This window comes from Zalophus californianus, chromosome 16, assembly GCF_009762305.2.
Source record: "Zalophus californianus isolate mZalCal1 chromosome 16, mZalCal1.pri.v2, whole genome shotgun sequence".
Taxonomy (NCBI): Eukaryota; Metazoa; Chordata; class Mammalia; order Carnivora; family Otariidae; genus Zalophus; species Zalophus californianus.
In genome coordinates, this window is record NC_045610.1 from 57114980 (window position 1) to 57129113 (window position 14134).

The 14134-nt window shown below is 46.3% G+C and overlaps 1 protein-coding gene across 7 annotated transcripts in view; it reads left to right on the plus strand.

The window, feature by feature from the left end:
• Positions 1–14134, plus strand: part of UNK (unk zinc finger) — a 33213-nt gene that overhangs the window by 7024 nt on the left and 12055 nt on the right. For 5 of the 7 annotated variants that reach the window (XM_027625004.2, XM_027625003.1, XM_027625000.2 and 2 more), the window contains 4 exons: positions 11607–11816; positions 12678–12854; positions 13008–13138; positions 13541–13676. In XM_027625004.2, coding sequence (XP_027480805.1) covers positions 11607–11816; positions 12678–12854; positions 13008–13138; positions 13541–13676 — 654 coding nt within the window. Of the gene's footprint in view, positions 1–6419; positions 10777–11606; positions 11817–12358; positions 12498–12677; positions 12855–13007; positions 13139–13540; positions 13677–14134 lie in introns of those variants that run through there. The other 2 variants (XM_027624999.2, XM_027625005.1) reach the window with 2 other exon arrangements.

The following is a 14134-nucleotide window of genomic DNA, read 5'->3' on the forward strand; positions in this document are numbered from 1 at the left end:
ACCAGGCTACCTGTATCTTACATGATGGATTTGTGTTCTAAACAGATCTGCTCTTACAGGGCCAAAGACTTTGTTTTACAGAAATCAGTGTACAAAATAACACATCAGTTCAAATGTATATATTCGAACATTCATCAAATTGGGGTTTTTTTCAAGCCAGGAAAACTGAATCGAGTCAAGGTGTTACTTAGGGAGGAATGAACCAGGGTTTTCAGTACTCCTCACATACATTCTGCACAATCAGTGATGTGAGTGAACCTTCCCTGAATTTTCTCTCCTCAGTTTTACCAGTTCCAAAAACTCTCGGTCACGGGCGCAGTCCTGGAAAGAAGGAAGCAGGGACACGTAGGATTAGCTGCCAACATCATGCCCTTCGTGGCTCTTAGTTCCCCGGCCCAGGATGGCTCACAGGTGTGGGACCTTTTCCAGTGAAGAGTGGGCTGCAATCGTTTACCCATGAGTGGCTCCCCACCTGGAAGCGTTTGCTTTCATAAGTGCCGGTAGCACTTACGCTGTGGATTCCTGTATGTTTCTGTGTGTTAGGATAGTTCTGTTACATCCTGGAGGTTCACACTGGCTCTAAGGTCCTACTGTATGTACTCTGGCCAACAGTCATTTATAGAATCAAAGCCTACCTTAAATGTTCAGACACACTCAGAGATTCATTAGACGCTTACTTTATTTGCTTGAATAATACTATCTGAGCTTGCTTTTCTGCCAGAGAGAGTGTTTTAAACCAGGATCCCTTGAGATTTGGAAACCAAATCTCTGTAGCTGTATAGTGCTTTTTTGGAATTGTCCAAATATTTGCCAATCAAATTTTAGCTTTATTTTAGTCTTGTTTTTTAAAAGCCATTTGCTATGAATAAAATTTACAAAGGAGAGGGGGCGCTTGAGTGGTTCAGTTGGTTGAGCGTCTGACTCTTGGTTTCCGCTAAGGTCATGATCTCAGGGTCATGAGATCAGGCCCTTGCATAAGGTCCACGCTCAGCATGGAGTCTGCTTGAGATTCTCTCTCTTCCTCTCCCTCTTTTTCTTTCTTTCTCAAATAAATAAAATCTTAAAAAGCCATTTTCTGGCAACTCCCACTGATGTGGTTATTGTTACATAGTTGTATGGTTTCTGGGTTTTGTTTGGTGTCAAAACAGAATGTATATGTATATCTTTATAAACAGTCTAGAACTAATAATAATTTGTCTTAAGCTCTTCAAAGATTGGGAAAGATTTGCAGCAAATTATAAGAAATGCATTTATATATATGATTTTGTATGTGTATGTATTTGGATAAGTAATTTAGGATTCTTAATCTGTTTATCAGCTCTTATAATATCTTCCTTGGACTTAAAAAATCTTTTATTCTCAAACTTAAAAGTGAAGAATTTTGATAAGCCATGATCTATGATTTCTGTGACTAAATTTTTTTGGGGAGTTACGTATGGGTAGGTTAATATGAATATGGAAAGCAGATTACAGATAAGTATCATTTGAGTCTTTGCATACTACAGTGTGATGTTTGACAATGACTCGGGAGGTTTTTTTTTTCCCTCTTTGTTGCAGAATCCTATCAATTTCTGGTTAGATTTCAATAAAGAATATTGAACAGCAGGGGTGCCTGGCTGGCTTAGTTGGTAGAGCATGTGACTCTTGATCTTGGATCCTGAGTTCAAGCCCCACATTGGGTATAGAGCTTACTTAAAAAAAATACTGAAGAACAAGACCATTTTTTCGCATTTTAAGATTCTGTTTCCATGGTAAAACCTGTACATTGCTTGAAAAAGATGAAATTTAGTTTTTATGAGACTAGCTGTAATAAAGATGAGTATTTGTGGCTTATTAGAGATGCGGGCACATCACATTTCCCATGTGAGCCTTGTGAAAAGTGATTTGACTGGCCAGGAGAGCCGCAGGCTCCCCAGGAGCAGGTGCTTCCTCATGGCCCTTCAGGGTCATGATCTCCAGGTTGGGTGGGAAAGGGGGTATCTGGGGTTTCTTCAGTTGGCTCAGTCTCTCGCCTGTTGCCCGCTTTTTGTTGGGCTCCCATCCTGCTGTTCATTGTGTGTACTGGGATTCATCATGTCTTCAACAAGTCTGGTGTTGCAGCACCATCTCCTGTTGCTTCTCCAGAGGCCATCACTGTGTTGCTTATTTGCCTTTTTACTCAAATCTAATCACTCTGCATATGTGTCCAAATCAGGTTCTACAAATCACAAACTAGATGACATTCTAATAGTTACTTACTTTATGAAAATATTCACCATAGTTGACTTTTTAAATTATTTTTAAGATTTTTTATTTTATTTTATTTTATTTATTTGACAGAGAGAGACAGCGAGAGAGGGAACACAAGCCAGGGGAGCGGGAGAGGGAGAAGCAGGCTTCCCACCAAGCAGGGAGCCCGATGCGGGGCTCGATCCCAGGACCTTGGGATCACGACCTGAGCCGAAGGCAAACGCCCAACAACTGAGCCACCCAGGCGCCCCCACAGTTCACTTTTAACTTAAAGGAGCTCTTTTGCTTATTAGCAACATCTTTCATTTAATTTTGGATCAGGATAGATTCCCTGTCAAGCTGTCATTAATATTGTGGATTTCTTTCCCAAAAAAAGGTTTTTTTTTTAATTCTAAAAGTTATTAATCACAATTCAATAAAGAAAAGTCAAGATAACCTCTAAAATCGATAATAGTGAATGTATTCTCCCTTCTAGGTTTTTCCCCCCCCCAGTTATAGTCTGGGGACATACTTCCGTGATTTTTCTTGATAAATCTTTGGATTGTACCTAGTTTTTGCTAAATAGTCATCATAATACCCCTTAGTTTTTGGAAGAAACAGAAAAAGGAATTTAATACAGTCAGAGACAGATCTAGTGATCTCCGCACATTCCCAGGAATTAACAGAACAAGTCTGGTTGCTTTTCTAGACTGCATGTGAGTCTGATCTCAAAATTAGTGTTCGGGGTGAGGAACAAGCCTGGGCAGACATTGTGGGGAAGGTAGCTAGAGAAGTTACTGGTTTATTAATTGCCAGGAGAAGCACCTAAATCAGAGCTTGGAATTGCTTCTGTTTTGCTGGGTTAGTATATAGCTGCTGTGGACCAGGCTTGTACCACTTGTGAAGCTCTCTGCCTTTGCTTTTTCTTGTACAAACCTATCTTGAATACCTGCTATGAGCCAGCTCTTGTAGAGGTGGAGAAATTATAAACATGGCTACATACAAAGGAGTTAAAGTCAACTGCGGTAGGGGCTCTCTGGGCCGTATTCATACCTTGTAGTGGAAACATGGAAGGAGGGTGATGAACTCCAGTGGGCTGTGTCAGGGAACCCTCATGTGGAGAAGAAGCCAAAAGGGTGATCCAGACACCGGGAGCAGTATCATCAAAAGTGTAGAGATGTGAAGGGAGGGTTATGGTGTGTTGGGGAATACCAACTCTTCAGAGCAGAGGTCGGCAGACTACAGCTTGTAATGCCAGATGCAGCCTGCCACCTGCCTTTGGCCTGTGAGCTAAAAATGGCTTTTACATTTTTAACGGTTGAAAAAGAATCGATACTGTTTCATGACGCATGAAAATTATATGAAATTCACATTTCAGAATCCATAAATAAAGCTTTGATGGAACCCTCCCCCATTGGTTTACATATTGTCTAGCTGTTTTTGCACTGTAACTGCAGGATTCCATATCGTGACAGAGACCGTACGTGGTGCTCTCCTCGCTTGGTATTGCTGTTCAGTGTACACATGGCAAGGACACCCTTACAACTTGACAGTGTTTCCAGTGCTGTGTGTTATTAGCACACCACAGTGTTTTATTTATTTCTTATTACCGGTGCCCACCAATCATGTCAGGACAGGTGAGGAAGAGAAAAATGGACTTGGAATGTCATGTTTTAAGGGCACGATGGAGTGTGAATTCTTTTGTTGTCAAATTAGGTAGCAAAGCTATCTTTAGTAAGAGCTGTGCTGTGAGAAGACCCATCAACATTACCGGACAAAAGAGTTGTCACGATAACCCCAACGCACAGGAAGGAAATGGTTGGAAAAATTAGAAATCTTATTTTTTTTTTTTTAAGATTTATTTATTTGACAGACACAGTGAGAGAGGGAACACAAGCAGGGGGAGTGGGAGAGGGAGAGAAGTAGGCTTCCCGTGGAGCAGGGAGCCTGATGCAGGGCTTGAACCCAGGACCCTGGGATCGTAACCTGAGCCGAAGGCAGATGCTTAACCGACTGAGCCACCCAGGTGCCCCGGAAAAATTAGAAATCTTAAAGGGACTGTTTCATCACAGCAGAATTTCTTCACAATAAGGAAAATGAGGCTGTGACTGGATTAAGTTTCTCCAGTGGCTCATTGATTAGCTGAGCAAGGAAAGCCATTTACCAATACTGACGATAGTGAATGAATTATATTGTGTGTGATTGCAGCAGCTGAAGAAATGTGTCCTGAGCAGACTTGTTTAAAAGTGTTAGCCTTTCGTCAAGAACAACTTCTCAAAATGTGGAAGTCCTTGGGAAGAATAGCAGTAGTCAAAATACCAGGCAAATTATTTTATGTAGGTTTTGCTTGGGCTCTTGATGAGTCAACAGATGCCACTGTTACTGTTTAGTTGGTTTCTTCATGGAGTCAGTGCCTCATTTGAAATGACTTAAGAATTACCATCAATGAATAGTCTACTTAAAATAATGATAGCTGAGAATATTTTCAAAAAAGTTAAGGAAAAACTCAGTACAACCTGATGTATGATCTGCTAATACCTGTTACAGCTGATGATGGTAAGAATGTGTGGAGCAGAAAAAGATTTAACTGGACAAATTTACAAAGCTTACGAAAATGTAAGGTTTAAAGCCTGTGGTTATTCATTGTATTATTCATCAGCAGGTACTTTGCAGAAAAATTTTTGAATCCATTGTGTTATTGAACTGTTAGAATCAGCAATGAACTTCACTCTCTCATGTGGACTTCACCATAAGAATCAATTCCATTAATTTTTGTTAGAGAAGCTGAATATTCTGGCATGCCCTACTACACAATAGTTTGATGGCTTAGCAGTGGTAAAGTTTTCTTGTAATTTTCTGAGTTCAGGGCTGACATTGAAATTTTTCTGAATGAGAAGAATCATTCTCAACCACTATTCTTGAATGCTGAATAGCTTTGGAAATTGGCTTTTGCTGTAGACTTGATAAGGTTTCTTAAAGACTTCAGCCTAAAATTACAAGACAGCTTCTTTGCAAACCTTAAATGTAGTCATTTTGACAACGCATATTTGAATCATAAGTCGTGTCAAACTCTTTTTTTTTTTAAAGATTTTATTTATTTGATAGAGTGAGAGAGCACAAGCAGGGGGAACAGTAGAGGGAGAGGGAGAAGCAGGCTCCCCGCCAAGCAGGGAGCCTGATGCAGGGCTCGATCCCAGGACTCTGGGATCATGACCTGAGCCAAAGGCAGACGCTTAACCATCTGAGCCACCCAGGCGCCCCATGTGTCAAACTACTTTTTTTTTTTTTTAAGATTTTATTTATTTGACAGCGAGCGAGAGGAGGAATACAGCAGGGGGAGTGGGAGAGGGAGAAGCAGGCTCCCTGCCGAGCAGGAAGCCCGATGCGGGGCTTGATCCCAGGACCCTGGGATCATGACCTGAGCTGAAGGCAGACACTTAACGACTGAGCCACCCAGGCGCCCCGTGTCAAACTACTTTATACACTTCCTGTGTCCTGTCAAAAGTTAAAACGGGGAGACAAACCATGAGAGACTATGGACCCTGAGAAACAAACAGGGTTCTAGAGGGGAGGGGTGTTGGGGGGGGCTAGTCTGGTGTTGGGTATTAAAGAGGGCATGTGTTGAATGGTGCACTGGGTGTTATATGCAAACAATGAATCGTGGAACACTGAATCAAAAACTAATGATGTATGGTGATTAACAAAATAAAAATAAAATTAAAGGCAAGACTCCATTCCTACACAAAGTTACTGTGGATATGATTTCTAAACACAAACTACAGTTCTAGTAGTGATTTTGCTGCTTGATGTGAATGCAAAAGAAATTTCCTTATTTCAAATCCATTTACCTGTGCAACTAAGGAGTTTACACCACTCCAAATCTTCAATTGGAAGCGATTAAAAGGCAACTATCAAGACTAATAGAATTCTATAGATGTCTTCTAAGAGAAGAATGTGCTCAATTAAAATCATGCTTGTGGAATGATAACAGCATTTGGCAGTACCTATCATTTTCAAAGATGTGAAAGACATTTTCAAAGATGAAATCTGTAAAATTTGATTATAGAATCTGCATGAACAGATGAACATTTGTAATCAGTTTGATGAAAGGGACCTGACCTTTACAAATGTTATCCCAGGGCGCCTGGGTGGCTCAGTCGTTAAGCATCTGCCTTGGGCTCAGGTCTTGATCCCAGGGTCCTGGGATGGAGCCCCGCATCGGGCTCCCTGCTCGGTGGGGAACCTGCTTCTCTCTCACCCGCTCCCCTGCTTGTGTTCCCTCTCTCGCTGTGTCTCTGCCTGTAAAATGCATAAATAAAATCTTAAAAAAAAAAAATGTTATCCCATCCCCCAAATCTGATCTTATTAGTAGAACCTCTACAAAAATTGTAGCCAATTACTAGATTTTGAATTTCATCAATAAAAAAAAAATGTGGACGTTTGTTTTGTTCTGTAAGTACATATTATTCTCAATTTGGCCTCTTGGCCCTCAAAGTCTAAAATACTAACTGGTCCTTTATAGGAAAAGTTTGCCAACCCTGCTCTAGAGTCTGGTTTGTTGTTGGGGAAGTGGCAGCAGGGCAGGTGGAGTCAGAGTGAGGTCATGTGACACTATTCTGGAATCCGTGGGGGACTAGATACAGATTAGAATACCAGCTCCTTTCTCCCCATTGCCTCTAACCTTAGTTTTTCTGTTAGCTCTGATACTTTTCTGTTCATTCAGTTTGTTTAAATTCTCTTCACACTTCTCCCCGGAAGAGAGTGAAACACCCAAACTGATAAATCTTTTAAGTAAGACAGCTTGGCATAGGATTTAAAGTTTAGCTGGAAATTGAACTGGTAGCAGTTTAGAACTTGATTTAACACCTCCTTCAGGGTGATGTAACTTACTGAATTTATTGTTAATTCCTTATGTGCTATCACTGTTAGTGGGACAAGTGATTGAATTTAGATTTCCAATAGCCTGCTTTTTGCTGTTGAGTGTTGGAAAATAAAAATAATCCAATAAATGTTGAAAGTTCATTTGATTTTTTTTAAATGTGGTTGCATATACTTGATTTTAAAAGTTTTTAGGGAAAAGTTAATAGTTATGTAAAGCAGTTTAGCAATATGATAGGTACATTATGATTATATCTGTGTAAAAATACCAAGAGAAAATTTACCAAAACGCTAACATTAGTGACGGGATTAAGGGCGATTCTGCCCTTTTCTTCATTTTTCAAAATTTTTGTTAGTGGGCGTGTGACTTTCATAATAATCTTTTACATTTACAAATAAACCATTGCTAGGATAATTAATGTGATGTCCTGAAAAGGAGTGAAAGGTAGCTTTGGTTTAAGCTCAGCCGTGGGGCAGACATGAAGGCGCTGCTTAGTAAAGGTGAAGAAGCTCTGAGCAATCAAGTACCCATCCCTTCTTCCGGTTGAAGGCGTGGCTTTCTCTGACAGAGCTCTTACTTGCCCAGGGCCCCTGTGGTTTCTGGACTCATTCTGGCCATAGTAGCTCACCAAGGCCTTGCAGTCTGAAACTATTCTATGTTACTGGCTTCTATTCTTGAGTGCAGGTATTCCTGGGAGATGGGAGTGTGAAGAACTTAGTTGTGTGGCCCTTGTGCCTTCCCCAGAGTTTGGAGAGGGGGGGGAGTGAGTAGTTGGTGTGTTTTCCCTCCTCAGACCCCAGGACTTCTTGGGTTTCCTGAGACCTGGTTGAATTAAAGAGTGAATTTCAACCTATTTAGTTTCTTAAATCATGAACTTTCAAAGCCTTAAGATGAAAGCGATGGATTGGAGCTTAACAGTGACAGTTGTGCCTGTCCACTGAAAATTTGTTGAATTTCAATCCATGAAAATAGAAAGTGATTTCTAAGTGGTTTTGTCCTCGCCTTCTGGGCACTGTATTGCCTGTTAGCAGAGGGTCAAGTGGGAGAGGGAGAATGGGAAATTCTGAACATTTTGGTTCCTAGGTAGCAGACGGTACAGTTCCATTCATGATTTTAGCAAAAAGTTAGAAATTTCTCTCCTCTGATTGCAGTTGGTTAAAAGTGGGCTCTCTGCTTGCGTAAATTTGGTCACTCAGCCCCTTCTCTCATGAGGGGCTTTTCTGCAGGACACTGCCCTATCTGCTGAGTTACAGGTTTCCTGCTGTGTGGTACTTTTCACAAGGAATAGGGATTAGGCTTTCACCTCTCAATGCACTGCCTGCTGGCGGCATCATAAAACTATCGGTATTGCTTTGTGGGCTTTGCCCTACTGTGACTTCATTTCTTATAATCATTCAGCAAACTGTATTCAGTTCTTACTTGCTGTCAAGGATTTTATAATCTAGTAGTAGAGAAAAATGTACAGATTATTAATATGCATTGCAGGATAAAGGCTATAAAATGTCTAGAGAACATGCTGGCAAAACTTAGAGATTATCTTTTAACTAGGGGCAAGGGCAGAAAGGGGAGGATGGGTGGAAGTCAAGGAGGGCAACATGGAGGTGGTGGCATCAGATTTATTACCATTGAATTCAGCCTCGAAAGATTTCTACAAGTAAGGAAGCGGACATAAACAAAGGGAAGTTAAAGATCTATTTGCAAGTCACCAAGGACTCCAGTTTTAGCAGCTGGAATGGAGAGGAATCAAGGGAATTAAGGCTGGAAAAAAAGTATTGGGCCAGATGTTTAGGGCCTGGAATGCCAGGCAGAATGGTTGGTGCTTATCTGGAGCTACTGGGGGAAGCTAAAGACTTTTAAGAAAGTGAGAATTAAATTTGGGCTCTAGGAAGAATAAACAAGTGCAGTGTAGTATAAATTGGACAAGGGAGAGACTGGAAGCAAAGTACCAAGTCCCTGACCTACGACTTAAAGTGAGATAATTTGTTGCCTGATGTCTGTCCTCCTCTGTGGCATCCCTGCCAGCCAGAGTCCTTGTGGAGCCCTGGTATTTGCGAGTGGCACTGTGGACATGGCTGCCCCAAGCAAGCAGGCTTGCCGAGACGCTCCTTCTCCAAGAGGACAGACTGTGCCCGAAGTCAGGGTGACTTCCCCTGGCTGCCTCCTGGTTTTTTTACTGAGGCACTGATACCAAGCAAACAGGCACCACTCAGGGTTGGCAGATTTAACAAATAAAAATACAGGATGCCAGTTAGATTGGAATTTCAAATAATGGATACATTTTTATTATCAGTATGCCCCATGAAATACTTGGTTTATCTGAAATTCCGATTTAACTGGGTGTCCCATGTTTAATCTGACAATCCTAACCACTGTTCAGTCTTCTCTGCTCCTGGCTCTGGACTCTGCTTCCTCCTCTCCCATTTTCCACCTCTTACCTCCTGAGTTAGTCTCCTAGTGGGTCCAGAGTTAGAGGGAGTCTGTGCTGCCCAGGAGGGATCCGCCTAGTAGTTTGGAGGATGGGTGTCCCATCTCAGTGCCAGGGTTTGGGACATGTGTGCAGCACGAGGTACAGCTTTCTGTCTAACCAGACGGAAAGACCCTGTGTTCCAGTGCCAAAAGGGACAGGAGAACATCAGGCCCTAGGGAGACTTCTAGGTTTCTGCCTGGTGTCTCCAAATGTACCTGGGACGCAGAGGTGATGTCCCTGCAGTTTGGCTCCTCCTGCACCTCACCTTATCCTGCTTTCCCCTTTCCAGTTCCTCTGTACCCCACTCACATCCCACAAAAGTACTTGGAACTCTTGGACCTAGACATACTAAGTTCATACTTAGCCCTTTGCCTAAAACATCCTTCCCCATTCTTCTACCCACCAGCACCTCCTCATTTCCCTTCCTCTCCCAGACTGGGCCCCACGCTCTGGGTTCCCAAGGAACCCTCAGCAAACCTCCTTTATAACCTTTTCCACACTTGATTGATTCTGCCTGTTACTTTTATGTCTCTCCCATGAAGGTATGGGCTTCCAAGGGCAAGGACGTGCTGCTTCATTAAGGTCCTCAGTGCCTGCCACTGTGCCTGCACTTGGTAGAGGCTCAATAAATATGTGCTGAATGAACAGCAGACTCTGTTTGGAAGTTTCACTGCCCTTTAAACCTTTATTTGTATTCCTCAGGGAGCACCCAGCTCTAGCTCCCCTTGGCCCGTACATACACCTGGACACTTCTCCATACTTTAAGGTGGAGAGGATTTTTTTTAGCACTTTTCATTAGCAGTAAAGAAAACTTGTCTGGAAAGTCTCAGCCCTCAACCTACCTGTCCCTACACCTTGTATATGCCCAGACTAGTAAGGTCTCAAGTATCCTGGCATGAGCTACATCCTCTCACTTTTGTCCCATGCCTTCTAGCTTCAGGTGCTGCTCCAAGCCCGGACAGTTACTTCAGGTCAGGTGGTTGTTCCCTCTTTGCCCCCTTCTGCACACGCTCTTCTGTGCCTTCTGGAATCATCCTCATTGCTGGCATCAAATGCCCTCTGTTGAGCCATTTGTTGCCTGCACTGTTAGGGCTTAAGGGAATGAATAAAGAGAACTGCGCTGCCTGCCTGTCCCTGCTGTGTAGGGGCTCCCAAGTCTAAGACACCCTCCACCTGGACACATAGAGTGAGCAAAAACACGGATGGCATGTTCTGTAAGGGGGTAAGTGGGTCTGGGGCCCTCCACTGGGTGGTTCATGGGAGAGTGCTGTGTTGGGGTCTCTTGGCTATTACATGCAGAGTAGAGGGACAAAGGTTGGGAGGAGGCCAGAAGGATAGTGCCCCCAAATCCCCAGGTTAGGCAGGACGTAAACAGCCCCAGCTGCTGCAGGTATGCAGTTGTGAGACCACTGGGGGCAGGCAAGGCTGGGAGGGAGAGTCTCTTCAGATGCTTCTGTAAAAGGAGCTCCTTCCCAGGCACTAACCTGTGTAGTGCTAGGAAGTGTCTCTGGGAGGAAGTCGGACAATAATTTTCTGACTCAGTAGTTCAGAGGAACGCCTTGTGACTTGGGCTTTCAGTTCCAAAGCAGCAGCCTCCCCAGCCCACAGCCTGGAGCCCCAGCCCTGCTCCTGGAACTGAGACCCCCAGGGATTGGCAGGCAGACCTGGGCAGCAGAGGACCCTCCAGGAGTTTGGGAGAGGTTCCTCATGCTCTTGTTTGCAGCCCTTTGCCTATGATCAGCCGTTTGGCCTGGGAAACCTCAGGGAGGGCTCAGAACTAAGCCACTGGTTAAGCCCTCCACCGGCTGCCATGGCAGACAGCTGACTGCTGAGGTCTACGGTTCTTGCTCTTCAGGCTGGCTTGGGATCTGGGTACCGGGAAGGGTCTGGATGCTGAGGTCCACCCTTAGCTCTGGGCCTCTTCTGGTGTCCTAATGGAACTAGCACCTCAGAGTAGGGCCCTCAGAGGACTTGGTGGCTAATTTCATGCTGGGAAGCAAGGGGCTTAAGTCTCTGCTCCTGGCCCACCCTGCGTGGGGGCTCTCCCTGCAGGTACCTGAAGGAATTCCGCACGGAGCAGTGCCCACTCTTTGTGCAACACAAATGCACTCAGCACCGGCCCTACACCTGCTTCCACTGGCACTTCGTGAACCAGAGACGTCGCCGGTCCATCCGCCGTCGGGACGGCACCTTCAACTACAGCCCCGACGTCTACTGCACCAAGTACGACGAGGCCACAGGCCTCTGCCCGGAGGGCGACGAGTGAGTACTCCCCCTCCCCTCCCTGCAGCCTGCTCTCAGGGGAGCCTCATGTCTCCTGAGTCACATGCCCTTAGAATAGGCCAGGCAGAGTCTGAGAAGCCAACCAGAGGCTGCTTTTGGGAGTACTGTTGCAGCCTGGCCTGCCTTCCTGTGGCCTGGACCTGGGCTCAGACCCCACCATCCTTTGGGAGAGGCCCCTTCTTCTTTACCCACTTTTGGGAAACCCTACACAGGCTTTTCTTCTGCTAAGTAGAAGAAAAGGCAAGCCTGGGGACATCACTGAGAGGGAGCATTTGTTGACCCTGCTTGTTTGAGCCTTGCAGAGGTGGTAATGGGAAGCACTGCTGGGGGTCTGTGGGTACAACTCACTGAACCATCCCTGCACACACTTCTCCCAGAGGTACAAGGCTTATTCCCTCCCACCCCCTGAGGCCCCTGACCCCAGCCTAATAAGGCACTGGGGCATGAGAGGGTACGCCCATGCTTTGAGCAGGCCGTTTCTCTGTGGACCCCTGCAGATCCAGCCAGCACTTGCGCTCCCAGGAGTGTGCCCCCCTCTGGAGCTTCTCTTCAAGTCAGCCCAGGGCCCTGGCCAAGTAGCCTCTGAGAGGACTTGCTGAGCAGGCTGAAGTGGGAATCCTGGGCCCTGATGGGCCCCCATCAAGCTACAGCATCCAACAGGTGGTGGGAGGGGGGGGTCTGTTACCGCAGCAGGGCCCATCACTGCTGGCCTCCTCAGTCAGCACACCATGTGGGTCATGGGGAAAGCCTTCAACAGGGACGGGAGGGGAGGGCAGGGGCTGATTGCCCAGGCTCCAGGGGCAAAGGTGAGTGACACCCCCCCCCCCCGCAACGTTTCAGGTGCCCATTCCTGCACAGGACCACAGGGGACACTGAGCGCAGGTACCACCTGCGCTACTACAAAACTGGAATCTGTATCCACGAGACAGACTCAAAAGGCAACTGCACCAAAAACGGCCTGCACTGTGCTTTTGCCCACGGGCCCCATGACCTCCGTTCCCCTGTCTACGACATCAGGTGGGCTGGATGCCATGCTGGGCTGATGGCTGTGGGCCAGGGTGGGGGCCTGGCTGTTGACACGGGGACTGCCATAGATGGAGTGCAGGGGCTGGCGCTCTGCTTCCCCTCTCATGCCCCGTCCCCGCTCTCTGTCCTCTCCTTTCCTCCCAGAGAGCTCCAGGCCATGGAGGCCTTGCAGAACGGCCAGACCACAGTAGAGGGCAGCATAGAGGGCCAGACGGCTGGGGCTGCGAGCCATGCCATGATAGAAAAAATCCTCAGTGAGGAGCCACGGTGGCAAGGTAAAGGTGGCCCCACAAATGGCTGTGCCTCCTCTGCCAGATGTTTGTCCTCTCTCCTCTCCTGCCCATAGCTGCCCTAAGGATTTGGCTCACCGCCACTTCTTCATCCCACCTTACATCCAACCACAGTCCTTTCATTTGGGGGCACTTCTGGGGACATTCCCCAGACACGTTTTGCCCTTAGGTATGTTTATATAAAGGTGTTCTTGACCCTCCTGAGGTTGCCCTTTTTGATCCTGTGAGCCTTGAGTGTCTCCAGTGAGGGATGGTGTTCTTAACCTCTCTGCTGGGTCTCAGTCTTGGCATTGGCACATGAGGAGGTGGCCGGAGCTCCTGGACCCTTTCCCAAGTGGCTTCTCCTGCCCCACCTGCCTGACCCCTGCCTCTGGCCCCCTTGTGTAGAGACTGCTTATGTGCTGGGGAACTATAAGACGGAGCCGTGCAAGAAGCCCCCGAGGTTGTGCCGCCAGGGTTATGCCTGTCCCTACTACCACAACAGCAAGGACCGGCGGCGGAGCCCCCGGAAACACAAATACAGGTCCTTTGGCCCAGGCAGGCCAGTCATGGGCGGGAGGGGTGGCAGGGAAGGGATTGTGGCGGGGGCTGCTTCCAGTGTGCTCGCAGGGAGGCCGGGAGGCCAGCCCTGGGGATTACAGGGTTGCAGGGCCCAGGTATAAGGGGGGGGGGGGGGGAAATAGCAGGATAAGCTGAATGATGGGGAGTCCTCTGGGATCCTCCTCTGCTATGAAATGAGGGTCTTGGGTCAGATCATCTCTAAGACCCACCCCAGTTCTGATCCTGAGGGACAACTGCCGGGGCCAAGCCATCGTGTGGGAAGTATGGTTCTGGCTATAGCCTGGCTCTCCTGGAGCTGCAAAATACTTGGCATGAAGACCTGGCAGAAGGGGACAGAAAGTGTCCTTCTTGCTGATAACAGCCATGCTGCACCACAGAAGCAGAGCCTGGCTTCTGGCTCCATTAAGGCTCTCTGTAGCT